At 42.7% G+C, this 20632-nt stretch overlaps 1 protein-coding gene across 1 annotated transcript; it reads right to left on the bottom strand.

Moving 5' to 3' along the window:
- Positions 1–15200: 15200 nt before the first annotated feature.
- LOC101835703 (keratinocyte proline rich protein) lies at positions 15201–19283 on the bottom strand. Its single transcript, XM_005080259.2, has 2 exons — positions 19244–19283; positions 15201–17857 (listed from the first exon to the last, which is right to left on the bottom strand). The coding sequence occupies exon 2, from the start codon at positions 17827–17829 to the stop codon at positions 15868–15870; it is 1962 nt and encodes a 653-aa protein (XP_005080316.1). The 5' UTR covers positions 17830–17857; positions 19244–19283; the 3' UTR covers positions 15201–15867.
- Between the last annotated feature and the right edge of the window lie 1349 nt (positions 19284–20632).

Genomic DNA, 20632 nt, shown 5'->3' with positions numbered 1-20632 from the left:
AAGCATTGCTTCTTTCCTCTTCCTCATCCAAAAGGGGTGACATTTCACTGCCAAAACCAAATAGATGTTTAGTGCTTGATAATATGTGAAATATTTTAAATTACATTTCTTTTAATCTTCAGTGTGATCCAGACCAGAAAGTACAGCTTGTTAGCCATGTTTTATAGATGATGAGTTGAATATTAGGAAAATCACCAAAACCAAGAGCTCTTTGCTTTCAAGTGGTGGTGCTGAGTTCAAATCTGTGCCTTAGGATACCATTCCCACCGCTTCTAGTTCACAGTTCTGCCTTCCTGTGAGTCACTCTATCCCACACATTTAGTTTAGTCTACATTTTTACATCTTGATTTCTTACTCATCATCCCCAAGGCTACATTGCTATATTATTTTTAGTTCCAAAGCAGCTTATATATTAAATCTGTTACATAATTTAACAATGTATCTATTTATTATGATTTTTTCTGTACTATAAATTCATTTCTTTGATAGTCATAATCTGTGTTTTGTTTACTGGTCTATCCCAGGCTATTGTTATCTATCCTATTATCAGAATATGAGTGACACAAAATAAAATTCAGTATTTGTATGCATGGATAAATGACACATTCTTTCCAAATTGTTCTATTATTTTCTTGATTTATAACTAGAATCTTCCTTTGTTCATTTATTTTCATTGGATTTAATTCTCCAAGTTTTGCCTGTTAGCTGATTGTTTTCTTCGAATAACAGAAATTACAAATGTATTATTCCTTTCAAAATATAACAGTAGCCTTCCTTCCATGGGAAGTTGACCAAGTTTGAGAGCAGAATAATCATAAGCTTGGATTCTAGCAGTGTCAGCTTTTAGACATGTGTTCAAACATACCAGTTAACCTCTCCATCTGTACACTGGAGTAAATACTAACACAGTTTCAAGTTACTGGAAATATGAGGAAGGATTCTAGCTTCATATGATGTTTAGTGCACAGTGGGGTTGCCATCCCCTATCTTCACTGCAATTGGCCTGAAAAACCAAAGGGCCCAGGAAGCATTGTCTGAGCAAGAAGAGCAACTCCATGAGGCATAGCAAGCTGTTAATAACAAGGGCCCATCACCATGTAGCACAGGCAATCTCACTCTTTGCTTTTACTAAGATTATAATCAACCAACCTTTCTTCATATATACAATTATATACCGAGTGACTCATAAGTAAGTGCAGGTAGTCTGAATCTGAAACTGCATTTTCATAGTGAAATTAATCTATTTTTGTCACACAAATTCCATGACCCTAGCCCACATTGAGTCAGCAGTTTACACCTCAGAACTTGAAGACACCTAGAATCTAGTCGCTTCCTCTTAAAGTGAATCCTCAACTTTCTGATACAAAGGTCATTGGAGGAGGACTGAAAATTTAGTCCCGAAACCATCAGGACATCTCCATACAATATTAAGCACCATGAAAAATGTTTTACCAATGAGGAGCCAGGTCTCCCTCCCTGGTCCTCCTGTCTTTAAATCATGTGTACAGTATGACTATTGTTACACCTTCCTGAAACAGTTTCCTCCTTCCTCATCCACCAAACTCAGCTCCCATGTATGACCTGTAGTTGCCTCCTGAACACTTGGTCCACTACATTCTCTTCCTATGTGCTTCCAGGACACCCTATGTCTCCCATTCTGAAGCTCTTATCACATATGTTATGTATATTGCTCATTGAATCTCTGAGATGAATCACTTTATGGCAGTTAGCCAATCTCCGTAGATATGTGTCACATAAGTAGATTGTTGATTCAAGGTGATAAATGATCTTCTCCTTAATGGGTATAACTCTAGAAAACAAGAGAAAGATGTTAACCTAGCTCAAGATCCCTCTGACAGAACATGAGGAGCATACAGGTAGATTAGGCAAAGCCAGGTTCTTTCTGAGTCTGCACACCTAGTTGCACTTCCCAGGTCAGGAAACACCATATTTACAGAAATTAGCTTGTGATGGTCCCTGACTATCAGGAACACAAACATCACCAATTATCCTCCATTTTCCTTGTTTGTCTCAGTCACCAGATTGTGGATCCTCTGTAGCACCCAGTCATGCCAGAACACAGGCCTAACATGTGGCCATAGATCAAGTCCGTTTACCAGCCAGCTATTCCCCCACTTACCAACAAAGTATCTGCATGCACACTGTCTTTGGGTTATTAGCATCAACAACTAAGCTGTTCTCCAATGCACAGCAGGCATATATGTATCCAAGGATACTTATTTGATGGAACAAATTGCAGAATGTGAAAATTCTCCCTCTAAATGTCTGTGCAATGCCTAGGTAAAGGACAGATATTTCACAGCTAGGCTTTATCTACAGTAAGAACATCTCTAACGTAAGCATCACCTATTCATGTACAGAGTGCACACAGTCTGATTCTGAGCATTTGGGAAGTAGTTGCTGAGGAAAGCAAAATCGGACTCCACATATGAGTAATTACATGAAATTCCATAAAACCAAACTGTCCTTCCAGTGCTTTGTGCTATACTTGTAGATTAGAGCAGTTTTCAACCCTCGTCAGAGATGTTTCCCTTTGTAGCCGGTGGTGATCAATAGAGATTTGAAACTGGTCAAAGTTCAGTGAATAAGACACTGTGGAGTGCTCAAACTCAGACATTCCTATCAGACCTTCCACCAACAGGTCTTAGAGATCATCATAGAGGAGAGGGTGGGAAGATTGTAGTCAGAGGTAGTGGGGAACAACTGTGGGACAATATATAAGGACAGTGGTAGTGGGGGACTGCTATGAGACAGCATTTTCTGGACATGACAGGAGACGAGCAAGATTACCACCACAGTCAGAAAGTTCTCCTTTCTATCATTGTCTAACATCTTCCCACATCAAATCCCAGGAAGCCTGATAGCCAGGGTCTTAAGGATTTTTCCAAGAGGATAATTGCAGGTTTCAGAATATAGCTTACATCAAGAGCCCATGTGTGGTGACCTGGTTCCTAAACATAAGGTAGGTTGAGGGGTCATCATTTTTATCATCCTATTTTTACAGGTAACTCCATGTTTCTTCTACATCTTGAAGGGAAGCCTTACTCCTGTTTATCTCATGGGGTCATTGTACAGCAATGTATTTAACTTAATGGTGGAAATAGGCTCCTTATTCTGATGAGGAGGTCAATGAAAACCTAGGATTGACATGTCATGGCAAGTAGGACCATGCCAGACACTGTGAAATGTGCTGTGGAACAACCAAGAGCATCCTAGACTTAGATTATTATTGAAAAAATTTGTCATGCTATATATCAGATTACAGTTTTCCCCCTCAAGTCATCCTACATCCTTCCAACCTCCTCAACAACCCAATTCCATATTTTCTTTCTTATACTCTTTAAGAACCAACAGACGAAACATAAAAATTAAAAGAAAACTGAAAAAAGGAGACCCACAGTAAGACCAATACACACACACACACACACACACACACACACACACCATGAGAACAGAAAAATAAGAACCGTACTGAACTAGCAAGAAACAAGTAAAACAAAAAAATGTTCAAACAAAGCAAGAGACAAAACGTGTACTAAAATACCATTGAGATCATTGAGGTGTGTGTGTGTGTGTGTGTGTGTGTGTGTGTGTGTGTGTTGGCCATCTATTGGTGGCCATGTGACATACCTCAAAGTGTTTTTCCCTTTCTACGTGGATGTCAGTTGGAGATAGCTTTTTGGTTAGGGATGGTAAAGAGTTTCTTTCTCTCCTGGTCCAAAAACCATTTGGCCCCAAATAAACACACAGAAGTTTATATTAATTATTTGCTAGCTCTCTCTTAATTATTAACTAATTTCCATTAATCTGTGTATCTCCACATGTGCTTGGCTTACCAGTGATGCCCAAGCCTCTTGCTTTTTTGACAGCTACATGGCACTCTCTGGAGGCTCCTCTCCGCATCCTCTCTTCAGCATTCTCCTCATCTGGTACCCCACCTATGCTTCCTGCCTGGCTACTGGCCAATCAGTGTTTTATTCATCAACCAATAGGAGAAACATATATACAGAAGGACATCCCCATCATCTCCTCTTTTCTGTCTAAATAAAAAGGTTTTAATTTTGACTTATTAAAATTATATATTACAAAGTTTATCAAGCAAGAATTATATTTACAATATTTAGTTCTTTAACATTTAACAAAATTTAAAGAAAATTATCTATCCTATCTTTGTGAGGCTAAAGTTTTGTGTGTAACTTATATTTTATGGTCTGTGCTACTGGAGCTATGTTCAGTAAGCAGTCTCCTGTGCCAATTTATTCAAGAGTACCTCCCACTTTCTCATCTAACAGGTACAGTGTGGCTACATTTATGCTGAGATCTTTGATCCATTTGGACTTAAGTTTTGTGCATGGCAATAGACATGGATCTATCTGCAGTCTTCTACATGTCAGCCTCCAGTTATGCCAGCACCATTTGTTGAAGATGCTTTCTTTTTTCCTTTGTATAATTTTAGATTCTTTGTCAAGGATCAGGTGTTCATACCTGTATGGATTAATATCAGGGTGTTCAATTCGATTCCATTGGTCTATCTGTCTGTTTTTTGTACCAATATCAAGCTGCTTTCAGGACTATAGCTCTGTAATGCAGCTTGAAGTCAGGGATTGTGATGCCTCTGGATGTTGCCTCTGGATGTTTTGGCTATCCTGGATCTTTTGTTTTTCCATATAAAGTTGAGAATTGTTCTTTCAAGGTCTGTGAAGAATTGTGCTGGGATTTTAATGGAAATTGAGTTAAATCTGTATATTGCTTTCTGTAAGGTTGCCATTTTTTAGTATGTTGATCCTACCTATGCAAGAGCGTGGGAGATGTTTCCATTTTCTGGTGACTTCTTTAATTTCTTTCTTTAAAGATTCAAATTTCCTGCAATACAGGTCTTTCATTTGTTTGGTTAGCATTACTCCAAGGTATTTTATGTTGTTTGTGGCTATTGTAAAGAGCAATGTTTCTCTGATTTCTTTCTCTGCCCTTTTATAATCTGTATATGGTAGGGCTACTGATTTTCTTGAGTTGATCTTGTAACCTGCCACTTTGCTAAAGGTATTTATCAGCTGTAGGAGTTACCTGGTAGGGTCTTTTGGGTCGCTTATGTAAACTATCATATCATCTGCAAATAGTGAAAGATTGACCTCTTTCTTTCCAATTTGTATCCCCTTGATCTCTTTTTGTTGTCATATTGCTCTAGCTAGAACTTCAAGGACATTATTTTTTGTTTTGTTTTGGTTTGGTTTGGTTTTTAGAGACAGTGTTTCTCTGTAGTGTTTTGGAGGCTGTACTGGAACTCTCTCTGTAAACCAGGCTGGCCTCAAGCTCACAGAGATCTGCCTGCCTCTGCGTCCCCAGTGCTGGGATTAAAGGCTTGCGCCACCAATGCTCTGATCTTCAAGAAAAATATTGAAAAGGTATGGAGAGAGTGGACAGCCTTGTCTTGTTCCTGATTTTAGAGGAATCATGATGAGTTTCTGTCCATTTAGTTTGATGTTGGCTGTTGGTCTGCTGTATATAGCTTTTATTACATTAAGGTAAATTCCTGTAGTCCTGGATCTCTCCAAGACTTTTATCATGAAGGGGTGTTGGATTTTTTTCAAAGATTTTTCAGCATCTGGTGAGATGAGCATGTGATTTTTGTTTCTCAGCTTGTTTATGTATGTGGGATTACATTGATGGATTTTCATATGTTGAACCATCTCTGCATCACTGGACTGAAGCCTACTTGATCATGGTGGATGAGTTTTCTGATGTGTTCTTGGATCCGATTAGTCAGTATTTTATTCAGTATTTTTGCATCAATGTTCATGAGGAAGATTGGTCTGAAGTTCTCTTTCTTAGTTGTGTCTTTGTGTGGCTTGGGTATCAAGGTTACTGAAGTCTCATAAAAAGAGTTTGGCAAAGACCCTTCTGCTTCTGTTGCATGAAATTCTTTGAGAAGAATTGGTATAAGTTGTTCTTTAAATTTCTGGTAAAATTCTGCATTGAGGCCAACTGGCCCTGGGCTTTTTTTTTGGTTAAAATACTGTTGATGACTGCTTCTATTTCCTTAGGTGTCACAGGTCTATTTAAAGTGCTTATTTGTTCTTGATTTAATTTTGGCAAGTGATATGTACCCAGAAAATTGTCAATTTCCTTTAGATTTTCAAATTTTGTGGAGTACAGGTTTTCAAAGTATGACATAATGATTCTCTAGATTTCCTCATAGTCTGTTGTTATGTTCCCCTTTTCATTTCTGATTTTGCTAATTTGCATGTTCACACTCAACCGTTTCATAAGTTTGCATAAAGGTTTGTCTATCTTGTTGATTTTCCCAAAGAACCAACTCTTCATTACATTGATTCTTTGTATTGTTTTCCTAGTTTCTACTTTATTGATTTCTGTCCTCAGTTTGATTATTTCGTGGCATCTACTCCTCCTGGGTGAGTTTGCTTCTTTGTGTTCTAGAGCTTTCAGTTGTGCTATTAATTCTCTTGTATAACTGTTCTCCAGTTTCTTCATTTGGGCAATTAGTGCTATGAACTTTCCTCTTAGCTCTGCTTTCAAAGTGTCTCATAAGTTTGGGTATGTTGTGTCTTCATTCTCATTGAATTCTAGGAAGTCTTTAGTTTCTTTTTTATTTCTTCTTTGACCCAGGAGTGGTGCAATTGTGTATTATTCAATTTCCATGAGTTTGTAGGGTATCTGCAATTTGTATTGTTATTGAATTCCGATTTTAACGCATAGTGGTCTGATAAGGTGCATGGAGTTATTCCAATTTTTTTGTACTTGTTGAGGTTTGATGTGTTGCCAAGTATGTTGTCGATTTTTGAGAAGGTTCCATGTGGCGCTGAGAAGGTACATTCTTTTTTATTTGGGTGGAATGTTCTATAGATGTGTGTAAATCCCAATTGGGTCATAACTTCTATTAGTTCCTTTGCTTCTTTGTTAACTTTCTGTCTGGTAGTCCTGTCTAGTGGTGAGAGTGGAGTGTTGAAGTCTCCCAGTATAAGTGTGTGGGGTTTTATATGTAGTTTGAGTTTTAATAATGTTTCTTTTATGAATGTGGATGCCTTTGCATTTGGGGCATAGTTGTTCAGAACTGAAACTTCACCTTGGTGGATTTCTCCTGTGATGAGTATGAAATGATCTCCATCTCTTTTGATTGATTTTATTTTAAAGTCTAATTTGTTTGATATTAGGATTGCAACCTCCACTTGTTTCTTGGGTCCATTTGATTGGAAAATCTTTTCCTAACCCTTAACTCTGAGGTAATGTCTGTCTTTGAGGCTGAGGTGTGTTTCTTGTAAACAGCAGAAGGATGGCTTCTGTCTTTGAATACATTCCGTTAGCCTGTGTCTTTTTATGAGCGAGTTAAGACCATTAATACTGAGGGATATAAATGAACATTGATTTCTCATTCTTATTTGTTTTGGAATGGTTAATGATCATTGGAATTATATGTGGATTTCCACCTCCTTTTCTTTTGGCTCTTGGTATGGTGGGATTATCTATTGCCTAGGTTTTTCTGGTTGTCGTTAACTCCCTTGGATTGGAGTTTTCCTTCCAAAACTTTCTGTAGGGCTGGGTTAATTGATATGTATTGTTTAAATCTAGTTTTGTCATACAATATCTTGTTTTCTCAATCTATAGTGATTGAAAGCTTTGCTGAGTATAGCAGTCTGGGCTGGCATCCATGGCCTCTTGGTAGACCATCTATCCAGGACCTTCTGGCTTTTCAGTTTCCATGGAGAAGTCAGTTGTGATTTTGATAGGTTTGCCTTTGTATGTTAGTTGCCCTTTTTCCTTTGCTGCTCTTAATATTCTTTCTTTATTCTGGGTTTTTACTATTATGTGGTGAGGGAACTTCCTTTTGTGGTCCACTGTATTTGGTGTTCTGTAGGCTTATTTATTTTCATTGGCATGTCTTTCTTTAAGTTGGGAAAGTTTTCTTCTATTTTGTTGAATATGTTTTCTGCCCCTTTGAGGTGGTTTTCTTCACCTTCTTCTATACCTATTATTCTTAGGTTTGGTTTTTTCATGGTGTCCCATATTTCCTGGATATTTTGTGTTAGGGATTTGTTGGGCTTAAGATTTTCTTTGATTGATGAATCTATTTCCCCTAATGTATCTTCAACACCTGAGATTCTCTCTTCCATCTCTTTTATTTTATTTATTATGCTTGCATCTGTAGTACCTGACCATTTGCCCAGCTTTTCTATTTCCAGCCTTCCTTCGGAGTGTGATTTTTTTTATTGTCTCTATTTCAGCTTTCACCCCTTACACTGTTTGAATTGTTTCTTGCAATGTTTGCTTTGTCTTTTCCTCTCTTTCTTGCATTTATTGGATTTTTTGGTTTGTCTTTTCTTCCATTTCTTGCATTTTTGGGTTGTTTTTTCTTCCATTTCTTGCATTTTGGGGTTGTTTTTCTTCCATTTCTTTAAGGGATTTTCTCATTTCCTCTTTTAGGGCCTCTATCATTTCCATGAAGTTGTTTTAAGGTCTCTCTCATCTGTTTCATCTGCGATGGGCTGTTCAGGTCTTGCAGGTGTAGAGTATCTAGTCTCTGGCAGTATCATATTGGTTTTTCTGTTGCTGGGTGTGTTTTTGTATTGTCTCCTTCCCATCACTTCTTCCTGTGGGTGCAGAAAGAGTCTCTTCCTCTCCTGGTGGGACCACGATTCCTTTCCAGTGGGTGGAAGTAGGTATAATACCCTGGTGGCTTTCTTCTTGCGTGGATAGAGGCCGTCCTAGTATCAGGGCCTTGGCAGTCTCTGGTTAGGCAGGAACCTCGCCTGTCCCGTGGGTAGAGAATGAGACTTGGATGCTGGCAGGCTCTGGGCAGGCTGGCTCCTGCCAGGATGGGAGCTGTGGTGTACAGTCCCCTGACCTTGCCTAGTTGTGGGCAGATCACCCAGAAGGCCGGCTATAAACAGGCCCAGGTCTATCTAGTCCCATGAGTGGAGAAAGGGACTATGGTGTTGGCAGTCTCTGGGTGGGCTGAATCCCATCGGGATAGGATCCACCTTGCGCAGTCCCCAGGTCTCTGGTGGTCTGCTCAGGGCACCGAAGGCAGGCTGGAGACAGTCACACGCTTACCTCGCCTGTCCCATGGGAGGAGAATGGGACTTGGAAGCTGGAAGTCTCTGAGCAGACTGAATCCCATTGGGCAGGGTTCTGTGGTGCACAGTCCTCAGGTTTCTGCTGTTCTGTCAACAGAGTTCTTAATAGGTCTCATTAGTTTTCCATCGGAAAACAGCATGTTTGCATTTATAACAAAGGCCTAGTTGACACTTGTGGAATGCCAGGTTCCAGCCATGATACAGCTGGTATCCTCTTGAACTCTCAGAAGCTGTGGTTACACACAACTCATGAATAAAAATGGCTTGGCTGGAGATCAGCCAAGGATATAAGCAGTCAAAGTTACTCTCTCTGAGGATTGTGATTGATTCACTATTGTTAGGAAAGAAGCATTTTCTTTAGTAGCCATTCATAAGTTGCTCATATTTCTGTAAGTAGCCCCTTACCCATGCTAATCATAATGAACTCATTGGCTAACCAAGTTATATGTATGTCAAAATCATCTTTAATCTGTTTTGTTGTCCTGTCTGGAATGAATGAATGTTTGTTTGTGTTTCCAGGTAAAGTTCACATAACACTTTGTGTTCAGCATGGAATGTGACAGAACCAGAGAAGTGTTTTGGAGAAGCGCTTAGAGTATCTCTCTTTGCTGAAGCTAAATTGTCTGATGGTGTGCATCTGTGTAAACTATCTCAATATGGTCATCCTTCCTCATGGGGTATAGAAGGGAATGACCTCTTGTCATACTAGGAGTTGTTATGGGCAAAACACATGCAACTAATGCCACCTCATCTGAAGGGTGGCTGTATTCAGTTGTGTGGCATTGAATAACATGCTTCCTTCATGAATGTAGCCCCAACATATGAGCATCATGGTGTCTTCAAAGCAGCTGATGGACTCAGATATATTACAGTTCATGAAAGTTGTATACGTAGGGCAGGATCTTACTTAGGCAGCATGTGATATCAGTTTCATAAGCTGAGCTGCACCAGAAAGAGCTTTCCTGGATAAAAGAGGAATAACAATGAGAAAAAACAGATAGACATCAACCTCCATGTTAGCATTATAATTGGCATGAAAGGTAAAAAAGAGAGAGGAGAAAAAGACAGGGCTGGCTTACTGTTTGTTATGGTGGAGTTGGGGGACATAAGGGAAAATACAAATTAGTTTTGTGCTAAATAACCATGCATTAGTCAGGGTTCTCTACAGGAACAGAAGTGATAGAATGAATATAAGCATTCAATTTTTATACGATTCATTACAGTGGCTTACAGGTTGTGGCCTGGCTAGTCCAACAATGGTTGCCCCCTTCCTGTGAAAAGATAGGAATCTATCCGGTAGCTGTTCAGGCAACAGGATGAATGTTTCAGCTGGTATTCACTTACCATTAGAATCCCAAAGGAATAGGTTCTAGCACCAGTAAAGAAATGCAACAGGATGGGTGAATTTTCCAGGGAGAGTGAGGACAAGCAGGCAAAAAGTGAAAACTTCCTTATTCTATGTCTCCTTGTGTGGGTTTCCACAATAAGGTAGATCCCAGAATTAGGATGGGCCATTCCACCTCAAGTGATCCTGTCAAGAAAATCCCTCACAGGAATGTCCAGCTGCCTGGATTTTAGTTGATTCCAGATGCAGGAGTTGTTATGGGCAAAACACATGCAACTTGAAACCAGATGCAGTCAACTTGAAAACCAAGATTGGTCATCACAAATCTCTTCTAGAAAATTTTAGTCCATGGAGAAAATATGATAGTGAGGAGGGAGAGAGAATATAGAAGTGACAAATTGTGCCCCTCATATCTGACTTTTGATATAGCAGAAGTAAAAATACAACCATAATACAGCATGTAGTATGGGACTGTACAGGAAATTGGTAATCAGAGAATACCCCACCCCTGGAGTGCTTAAACTGGAAAAGAAGCAGGAAATGGGAGACTCTCGCAGCACAACACATAAGGTGGTAGGATATGAGAGGAAATGGGATCAGTCTGAGGGCTGAAGTGTGGAAATTGAGTAAAACAAAGGCTTCATAATCTGAGACAACATGAGGGATACTTGGTTATTTCCAGCCGAGGTATTTATGGATATCAGGTACTAGGGGTCAACAGAGGAAGAACAAGTGTCACTGAGAGAGTTGAGCATGAGTGAGGCAGAGTCGGAAGCCTAATTCACTGGGCCAAGTAGGACTGTGTTCCTAGAAGGGTTAAAAGGTGGTTGATTCAGCGGGGATCAGATGTGGGGCTTCTGTGCCTTTGATGAATCCCATAATGAGAAATGGTCTTTATGAAACAGGAAAGGTCCTGCTTGGGCCATTCAAAATCAAATTTTGTGAGTTCTGACACAACAGTGCAGGTGAAAAAGACGAAGCTTGTCCCAGGAATAAGGCCATTCTCCACCACCACCACCCCAAGAAGTATGTGCACATTTCTAGCCTTCAAGGAAATGTACTGCAGTTGAAAATCATGTCCAGACCAAGGACCTCTCAGCAAGTAGGTATGGCTAATGGAGAGGCAGTGACCCAAAAATGCTCCCCTGAAGCCACAAAGTGATTAGATGAAACCCCCAGCATCAGGAGTGGTCTATCTTCCTAAAATCATTAACTAGGGAGGCTCCCAGGATTCTCCAAAATACAGGCTACTAATTTTGCTTTTGGTTGCCCACTGGAACTAGACAATAAGACCTTATGACTAAAAACATTGCAGATTCTGTTAAAGGACATAGAGAAATGAAGCTGAGGTTGAGAGGGAAGCTTCCCCACTTGCTGGCTAGCTTTCATATTGTCAGAAGTTGATGGAAGAAAATCATCAACAGTCCTACCCAGCTAGAGATTCTGCATGCTGCACTACCAACATGCCAGAAAAGATACATCTACTTGTACAAGCATGACTTTTATGGCTATAACTAACTACTTTCTTACTGGCCTTAGGGCTCAATACACAGAAGGGAATTCACATCCAATACTCAAGAGTCCAGTCTGATGGGAGATGGCATTCTGAAATCTGTTTCTTATTGGTTGTTGAATAAAGCACTGTTGGCCAATAAGGAAGCAAGATATGTGGGACTAGGAGTCGAAGAGGATTCTGGGTAGGAGAAACACAGGGAGTCAAGATGTAACTGCCATAGGGGTAATAGAAATTCTTACATTGGCAGTTGTGGGGTAAATACTTAAGTCAGAGATAGCCAGTAAGAAACAAGCAAGGCCAACTGCTTCATAATTAATACAGTGTCTTGTATGTTATTTGGGGACTACAATGCGGCAGAGCCCAGGCAACTGGTGTGGAAAAACCAAGCTGCTGGCAAAGAAAAAGGCTTCTCTCTACACCAGTCAAAAGCTGATGGATGTGAAGGTCATAGACCCTAGTAGGGAAACAACTGTTGCTGTTCTGCTAAATGATGTGATGTGTCTGTCAATTTGTTTCTAAGCATTTATGTTTCCATTCATAGATATTGCTTTTGTCATCCTTGGTCAAGTAAGCTATATGCAGTAGGCACCAGTTACTACTATAAAGACTCAGAATACTGAGAAAATGAGACTATTGAACACTCACTTACAAAAGGGACATCTAAATCACCCCCCAAGCCTCAGGGAATATTACTGAAGAGGGGTTGAAGTTATGTGAGAACAGGAGGAAGGAGAGGTATTGTGAATGTTATCCTCCAGGAATGACTCGGCCATTGCTGTCCTCCAGGAATGACATGGCCATTGCCCTCTTGAACTTTCAGGAGCCACAGTTACCTACATGAGATTCACAAGAGCTTGGACATATTAATGTCTGTCACAGAGAAAGGAGGCCTGACTCCTTCCTAAAGAGTCAGAGCTGGTTAATGAATGCTGGGCAAGACATTTTCTTCAACTACTCAGGCATTCATAAGTTGTCCAGCTTCCATATATAATACCTCACTCGTGCTCCTACAAACAACCTTAATTAAGCTCACTGGTTCACCAAGCTAGACTTAGATGGAATATGTCTCTGACCTGCCATTGGCGCTATATCCTGGATGTGTAGATGATTGTTTGTTTCTGTAGGAAAAGTCCTCACCACAATGTTGACATTTCTGCTCTAGGTATCACCAAGAACCATGTGCTAAGTTGTTTAGTGATAGCAAACAAGATTTATGTAGCTTTTACCAGTGTCTTTCTAGTGGGTAATCAATGGATGTTTGTCCACAGTGCATTAAGGAGGGGGCCACATATAAAGGCCCCAATTTTCCTTTAATCCACACAGGGTTTTGATGCATAGCCTCTAGACCTCCAAAACTGACATTGCAGACCTAGGTCCCTGAGGAAAGGGAACAGCATGTTTAGAGCCAACATTTGACTCTTGGCTCTCAGCTCTGGCCTTGTAATTTTAAGGTTATTTGGGATGTGCCCTGTGAAGACAGGGCATTGGACCAGACATTCCAAGGGCAATGTCAGAGCTTGCCCCTGCTGTCATCCTCCTCAGAGAATCTTCTCATCCCCTGTGTCCTTCAGGTACCATCTCACACTGAGGAAAAGCCTGTTCCCCAATATGCTTATCCTCCAGGTCCACATGACGGCATCATTCGCCTCATCTGCAGGGACTTGGAGAAGTAGACTTCCGTATCTTCTGTGCCTTTGGTTCCATCCTCCCAGAGTGCACAGTCTTAAGCTACCATGCATAATAGGATTTGAAAACAATTGATCAGTTCCAAATCTGGCTCAGTTTTTGCCTTTATATAACAAAATAATAGATAAATAAATGAAAATAATTTAATTCAAAAGAATGAATATCTCCAGAGAGCCTCCATGTGCCTCCTTCCTGTACCCCTGGAGCCAGAGGTATCATGACTCTGACTATATCCCTAGTTCTATAGCCAGGCAACTGCCTAATGCAGACCTGAACCCATTTACTCCTAGCTTTGGAGTCATCCTCCCTGCCCTCTCATTCATTAGGGGACAAGGACATGAAGGCAAGACAGAAAACCAATAAGCTAAGCCATTTCAGCTAGATTAAGGAACTGTTCAAGCAATAAGTACAATAAACTCAAGATCAAAATAACACAGTATAATGAAATCCATACCACACCACATTGGGATGGCTGGTATTTAAGGAAAGCACAAATTCTAACAAAAGTTGACAAGAATGTGGAGAAATTAGAACCTGGACACTGGAGTGGGATTGTGAATGATGCTGCTGGGGTGGGACTTGAATGATGCTGCTGGGGGTGGGACTTTGGATGATGCTGTTGAGGGTGGGACTTGAATGATGCTGCTGGGGTGGGACTGTGAGTGATGCTGCTGGAGTGAGCCTATGAATGCTGCTGCTGAGGGTGGGACTGAGAATGATGCTACTGGGGGTGGGACTTTGGATGATGCTGTTGAGGGTGGGGCTGGTGATGCTGCTGCTGAGGGTGGGACTTTGGATGATGCTGTTGAGGGTGGGGCTGGGGATGCTGCTGCTGAGGGTGGGGCTGGGGATGCTGCTGCTGAGGGTGGGGCTGGGGATGCTGCTGCTGAGGGTGGGGCTGGGGATGCTGCTGGGGGTGGGAATTTGGATGATGGTGCTGGAGTGGGGCTGTGGATGCTGCTGCTGAAGGTGGAACCGTGAGTGATGTCACCACTGTGGAAAGCAACATGGCACCACCTGTATGTGATGTAGTAGTGTGTGATGACTCCCTTTCTTGGTACCTAGTCAAAAGAATTGAAATCATGCTCTCAAAGAAGTATTTTATAATGGTGTTGATTGGACCATTACTGACAATAGTCAATTGGTTAGCCATTCGTTGCTGAATAATGCAGCACAATATCAATCATGCTGCCTTAGCAGCTGTCGCATGCTAAGGCATGATGATTCTGGAGAACATTATACTAAGTGAATTTTAAAAAAAAGCACAAATCCCATTTAAGTCTACCTGTGGCACATATAGGGTCAAATTTTAAAAATGGAATGGTAGTGTGTAAAGGCTAAAGGGAAGTGGGGAATGAGGTATTGAGGGTTTTTTTCTCCACAGGATAGATGAATGGTGGTAATGGTAATAATCCCACTGAACTGTATGTTCTGACATGGCTATGTTGATTAATTTTGTATGTATTTTTCCATGATTTAAAAAGACACCATCTCAGCAAGCTGTTATCAAATAAAGAGCAGACATTATTACTCAGGACTCAAATTGTGAACACATCCAGTCTTTATTGTTACGCATCCTCCTCTTGCTCCAACAGGACAGAACATGGTTCAAGCTGCCAACCACAACCTTGATCAGCTATTACCTGACCTAAGATAGGCACAGAGACTTAAGGATATACTGACTCCCCGAGGATGAAAGTTCACAGTGTAGTTGGCCAGAAAAGGCAGTAACTGCAAAGAGAATTCAGGAGTGCAGCAAAGCGCTCGCTAAATGGATGGAGTTATAGGCAACGAACTCTAGGAAGCCAGAATAGGCTCCTATGGGTGGGAACAGGCAGCAGCAACAACAACAAAAGGCTTCAAGGAAGAGGTGTTGAAAGACAGGTACTGTTTGGGATCCTGGGAAACAGGTGAGAAATGGTTCAGGCCGAGGAAGCCTCTGCAAAGAAAAGCATCTGCAGAATGTCAGGAGGAACACCCAAGGAGTGCCCTGGTGGCCAAGCTGGTCTAGTTAGAATTAAAGCTGAGTGCAGAGGAGGAGTGAGACATAAGGCTGGAATGACGTCTGAGACATCGGGTATGGAACCCGAGATGACATGCAAGGAGTTTGAAGCAGGAAGCTCCTCGATGTCTGTGGAGAGATGTAAGCTGGATGAGAAGAGAAAACATTCCAAAAAGCCTGAGGCAGGGGCATTTGAGCTGCGCTTTGTTCAAAAGTAAGCGCCCTTTGCTCCAGCATAAGCCCCACCTTTCACTCCACCATGGGTGTTTCCTTGGTCTCCACAACCACCCGGACCCTGTGGCCCTGGAAAAACATCATTAGCTCCACAGTTGTCGTTACTTTCTTGCCCCTGGTTACAGCTATATGGGCTTGGACCTTCAGTATCCAGGCGGCACGGGTTAGACTCATGACAGCCTGGTTCTTGGCGGTAGGGAACTGGATTAGGGCCTGAGCAAGGACTAGGACAGCGCATGGGCTCCCCACAAGGCTCTGGGCTGGAGCAGCGTGCAGGATGCGGCATGGGCTCTGGATACGGACAAGGCTGTGGGTGCGGGCGTGGTTCTGGGTTCTCGCAGTGAACTGGACGCGGGCGTGGCACTGGACGTGGTGCTGGACGCGGTGCTGGTTGAGGAGCTGAACACGGTTCTGGATACAGACATGGTTCTGAAAATCGCCGCAGAGGAGGACATGGGCGAGGTTCTGGACTTGGGCATGGCTCTGGACGTGGACGTGGTGCAGGTACTGGGCACCTCTGCCAGGATGGTTCTGGAGACAGGTCACGACGCTGTGGCTCTGGACATGGACGTGGTGCAGGAACTGGGCACCGCTGCCATGATGGTTCTGGGGACCAGTTACGACGCTGTGGCCCGCAGGACCTTGGGAATGGCTGTGGCTCCGCACTTGGCCTCAGATCCGGGCAGGAGACACCCCAAGAGGGTTGCCGGCCACAGCTCTGGGATCTTCCTCTGATGGGAGGAATCTGGACAGGACACCTCTGTGGGGGAACCTGCCTGGGGCAGCAGGGTGATGAAATCTCTACCCTGCACTTGGGTCCACATCTTTGAGAACAGCCTGAAGGGCGGCCCCGAGGAGGATAGGAGCTGCCATAGATGGGCTCTGAGCGGCGGGGTGGGGTGCAATAGTTGTAGGAGCCTGAAGAGCATCGGGATGGCAGGCAGCTGCTATAACATGGCTCAGAACGTCTTGGTGGAGAGCAGCTTCGGTAAGATGGTTGCAGCTGACGAGGAGGCAGCTGACGAGGAGGGAGGCATCGGCTGGTGCTCTGAGACCGACGCTGCTGTGTAGTGAAGCTTCCATAGGAGCCCTGAGCCTGACATTGGGGTGCACAGGTGCTAAATGAAGCCCCAGACCGACGCTGGGAGGAGCAGTTGCTGTAGGATGCTCGAGACTGGAATTGGGAGGCACAGCCGCCATAGGAAGCCTGTGACTGGCGCTGGGGTCCACAGCTGCTATAGGAAGGCCCGGATTGGAACTGGGGTACACAGCGACTGTATGAAGCCTGGGACTGAGACTGTGGACCACAGTTGCTGTACGAACCCCGTGACTGTGACTGAGAGGGGCAGCTACTGTAGGAGCCCTGATACTGGCCCTGAGTGGAGAAATTTCCCTGACCCTGGCCCACTGAGGAATATTCTACATAGGTACGGACAGGCCGAGGGGCTGGAGCAGGCACGTAGGTCGGAACCGGATATTCCACATAACTAGTTTCTGTATAATACACTGGAGCACATTCCACATAGTAGGTCTGAGGTTGTGGGACTTGCACATAGGAAACCTGAGACTGGCATGGAGCCTGGCATTGAACACAGGAAACCTGTGTCTGGCAGGGAGCTTGGCACTTTACTTCCGTGGTCTTGGACTGGCATTTCACCTGGGTGGCCTTGGATTGGCATGGAGCCTGACATTTAACCTTAGAGGTCTTAGATGGGCTCTGACCCTGGCTCTTCACTTCAGTGGCACCGGACTGGCATGGAGTCTGGGAAACTTGAACTGGGCATGGTGCTACATATTCCAGAACTGGCATCTCACATGGAGCTTGGATCAGCACTGGGTTGTTTGCATAGGAAAACTGTGAGGGACCAAAAGAGGAACCCTTGACACAGCACTGAGGTACTGGCACACAACAAGGAATCTGTTGCTGGTCACACATGGTCCTGATGCAGGTGGGTGAGCAAGACCTGAGGGTAGAGAAATCAGGGTCAAGAGACTGAGAGTTGGGAGGGAGGATCTTGGATCTAGAGTCAGAATCCTGGCGTCTTCTCTGACTTGTCTTCATATGCCCTCAACCTTCACCCAAGAATCCTTACTGATACTGATTTAGTTGGAGCCCATGCTAGTCACCAATGTGTATGAGTTTTGCCCAAAAGGCTGGATTCTGCACAGCTAGATATAAAAGTAGGCATGCCAAAGTCCACCAGGAGAGCGCACTGTTGACAAGCAGATTCTCTACTTACAGTCCTACAGGAATAACAGATGACAGCTTGCTTACAATGCATAGCCCAAACTGAGGCTTCCTGTATCACACATCCCACACATGTATGTAAAAATGAGCACGGGGGAAAAAACAAAAACACAGACATCATCTAGGTTCACATTACCTCAAAGCGTCCACTGAAAAGTAAAGGATTCAGGCAGATTCTCGACCTATCAGGCCCAGAGTTTTACATTTGCTGCCTTGCATCCAATCTTTTTAAAGTGGGTTCACTTAAATATATAGATCCTCATAGAAGTAGGAAAATCCATTTATACTTCATATACAAAACATACTAGCCTTGGGGTCAACATGGGCACTTGCCCAGGCAGGTTGCTGTTATTAGTGATCTGGAGGGTGACAGTCTGCTGGCTTCAGAAACATTTTCTCCTCAGACCCTCTGAGATGCAGGATAGTTAGTGAAGTTGAGGTACCCCAGAGACTACCAGATCATTTGTCACATTCAAGGTTTTACATAAGGACATTCAGGTATGCTTACAGATCTACATAGCAAGGTCATAACAGCAAAACCTAAGACATTCAGGCATACACTCCTAAACTACCCTTAGCAACAAGAAAACACAGCATCTCCCACTCAGCTGTTCTTCCCAGAGCCACCTGCCTGTGTTAGGGCATCTCAGTCACCAGCACAGTACAGGGCTAATTTGGCAATAGAATGATATAACACAGAACCTCTCACAATCTCTCAAAATATCAAAAATGTTTCTATTGGAAGACAGAGCTAGACATCTTCCATTTGTGGCAAGTGTGTAAGTTTGTGTTCCGTAGAGAGGGTGATCTATCTTCATGTGTCTCTACTCACACAAAATAAATAACTAATGTATCTTCTCCGAAGTCAACAAGCTCCTAACAAAAGAAAATGTTACCTGGCGAAGAAACCAGGATTGTCAAAGATAAATACACTTTACACCCCATAAATTCTACGTGTTTTATATTCCTTAGGCAGGTTATCTCCTCAGTCTGATGTACCTCTGCCCCAGGCTTTCCCTTAATTATGCCTCATTCTTCTGAGTCTGAGAAACCCCTGAAAATCACCCCCAGCACAATCCCAGGACCAAACTTCCAGACTTACCCTCCTCAGCAGGCTCAAAATCATTCAGGCTGAGGCATCTGGGCAGCGGGCTGTGTTTATATAAAGAGTTGTGGGTCTGGCTCAGACCATGAGACAGCTCATTGGCATCTGCCCAAGGTAGCATTCCACCAGCCAATTCCCTCCCCGTGTGCTGTCCATCCAGTCACCTACAGAGCTGGGAGTGTCTCGCATTAGTGCTGAAGTTTCCAGGCTATGAAGAAGCAGATCATTGTTTTCCTCTTCCATTTTCACCCTATCAGTTTCCCCTCCATCCCAGCAGGACCCAGTGGTGAAGGTGGTGAGGAGTCATGGAGATATCGTTTCTCCTGGAAAATGGTTCCATGCCCTACCTTCTCCTTGCCTCACAAGACAGAAGTAACAACAGAAGCATTCCTTAACTTAAAACAATTGAGTTTAAAGTCTAAAATTGAGTCAACTTTAGAATGATGAAAAGTTGCATCTAGTGTCTCATGTTGATGACTTACAGTTTAGGGACCTTTATAACCAAACTAGGTATGAATTTATTCTTCTACAAAATGGATAAAATTAAATCTCCTTTTTACAGTTGTCATGGAGACTACAGCAATTCTTTCATACAAACCCATCTTACCATACAAAACCAATGATGTTCAAAATATCCAACATCTTCTCAAGAGTAAGTGTGACCACATGCAACAGAATACAGCTGGGTCAATGGGTATCTGCTCCAACCCAGTCTGAAGCTGAGGAGACAGGCAGCTACACAGCTGGTGCTCAGCAGATGGTACAGAGCAGTCTTCCAAAACAGAGTAAGTCACTTAACGTGATGGAGTAGCTTTGGAGACAGCACATTTCAGAACAGAATTAGTTGGTTGGCGCCATGAGCCACAGAAACACAAGCTGTGTATCTTCTATGTTTGTCTGCATCTTGTCAAAAGTAGTAACTAGTATTTATAAACAGAGACTTTAGTTAAGGTTTTGGTTCTCCAGGTTTTCTTTTAAAAATAAAATTTGTCTAGGATTTCATTTTTCATCCTGCCTTTCATCAGCCTGACAACAGCTAGTTATCTTCCATAAATAGGACATACAATTTTCTAGTCTACAAAGCTCCCTCATTCTTCATTCTCTATATACCATGCAATCTAAAGTACAAGGCTCCTTATATTGATTTCCTATGTTCCTTTTATGGTTAAAAAGCAAGCAACCATTGTACTGAAGAGATGTTCAGTGGTTAATAGCACTTGCTCTGCAATCCTGAGGACCAGAAGTCACCTAACAATCTGGCAGGCATTCCCTGCAGAAGACATCTACTCCAACTTTTGTGGGAACCAAGCAAGGAGGATCACTGGGGCAGACATGCTGGCAAGTCCCGGGTTCAGGAAGAGACTCTGCCTTAGAAGAACATATGAT

Source organism: Mesocricetus auratus, unplaced genomic scaffold, assembly GCF_017639785.1.
Source record: "Mesocricetus auratus isolate SY011 unplaced genomic scaffold, BCM_Maur_2.0 Super-Scaffold_100009, whole genome shotgun sequence".
NCBI classification, from domain to species: Eukaryota; Metazoa; Chordata; class Mammalia; order Rodentia; family Cricetidae; genus Mesocricetus; species Mesocricetus auratus.
This window is presented reverse-complemented; position numbering and strand designations above follow the sequence as displayed.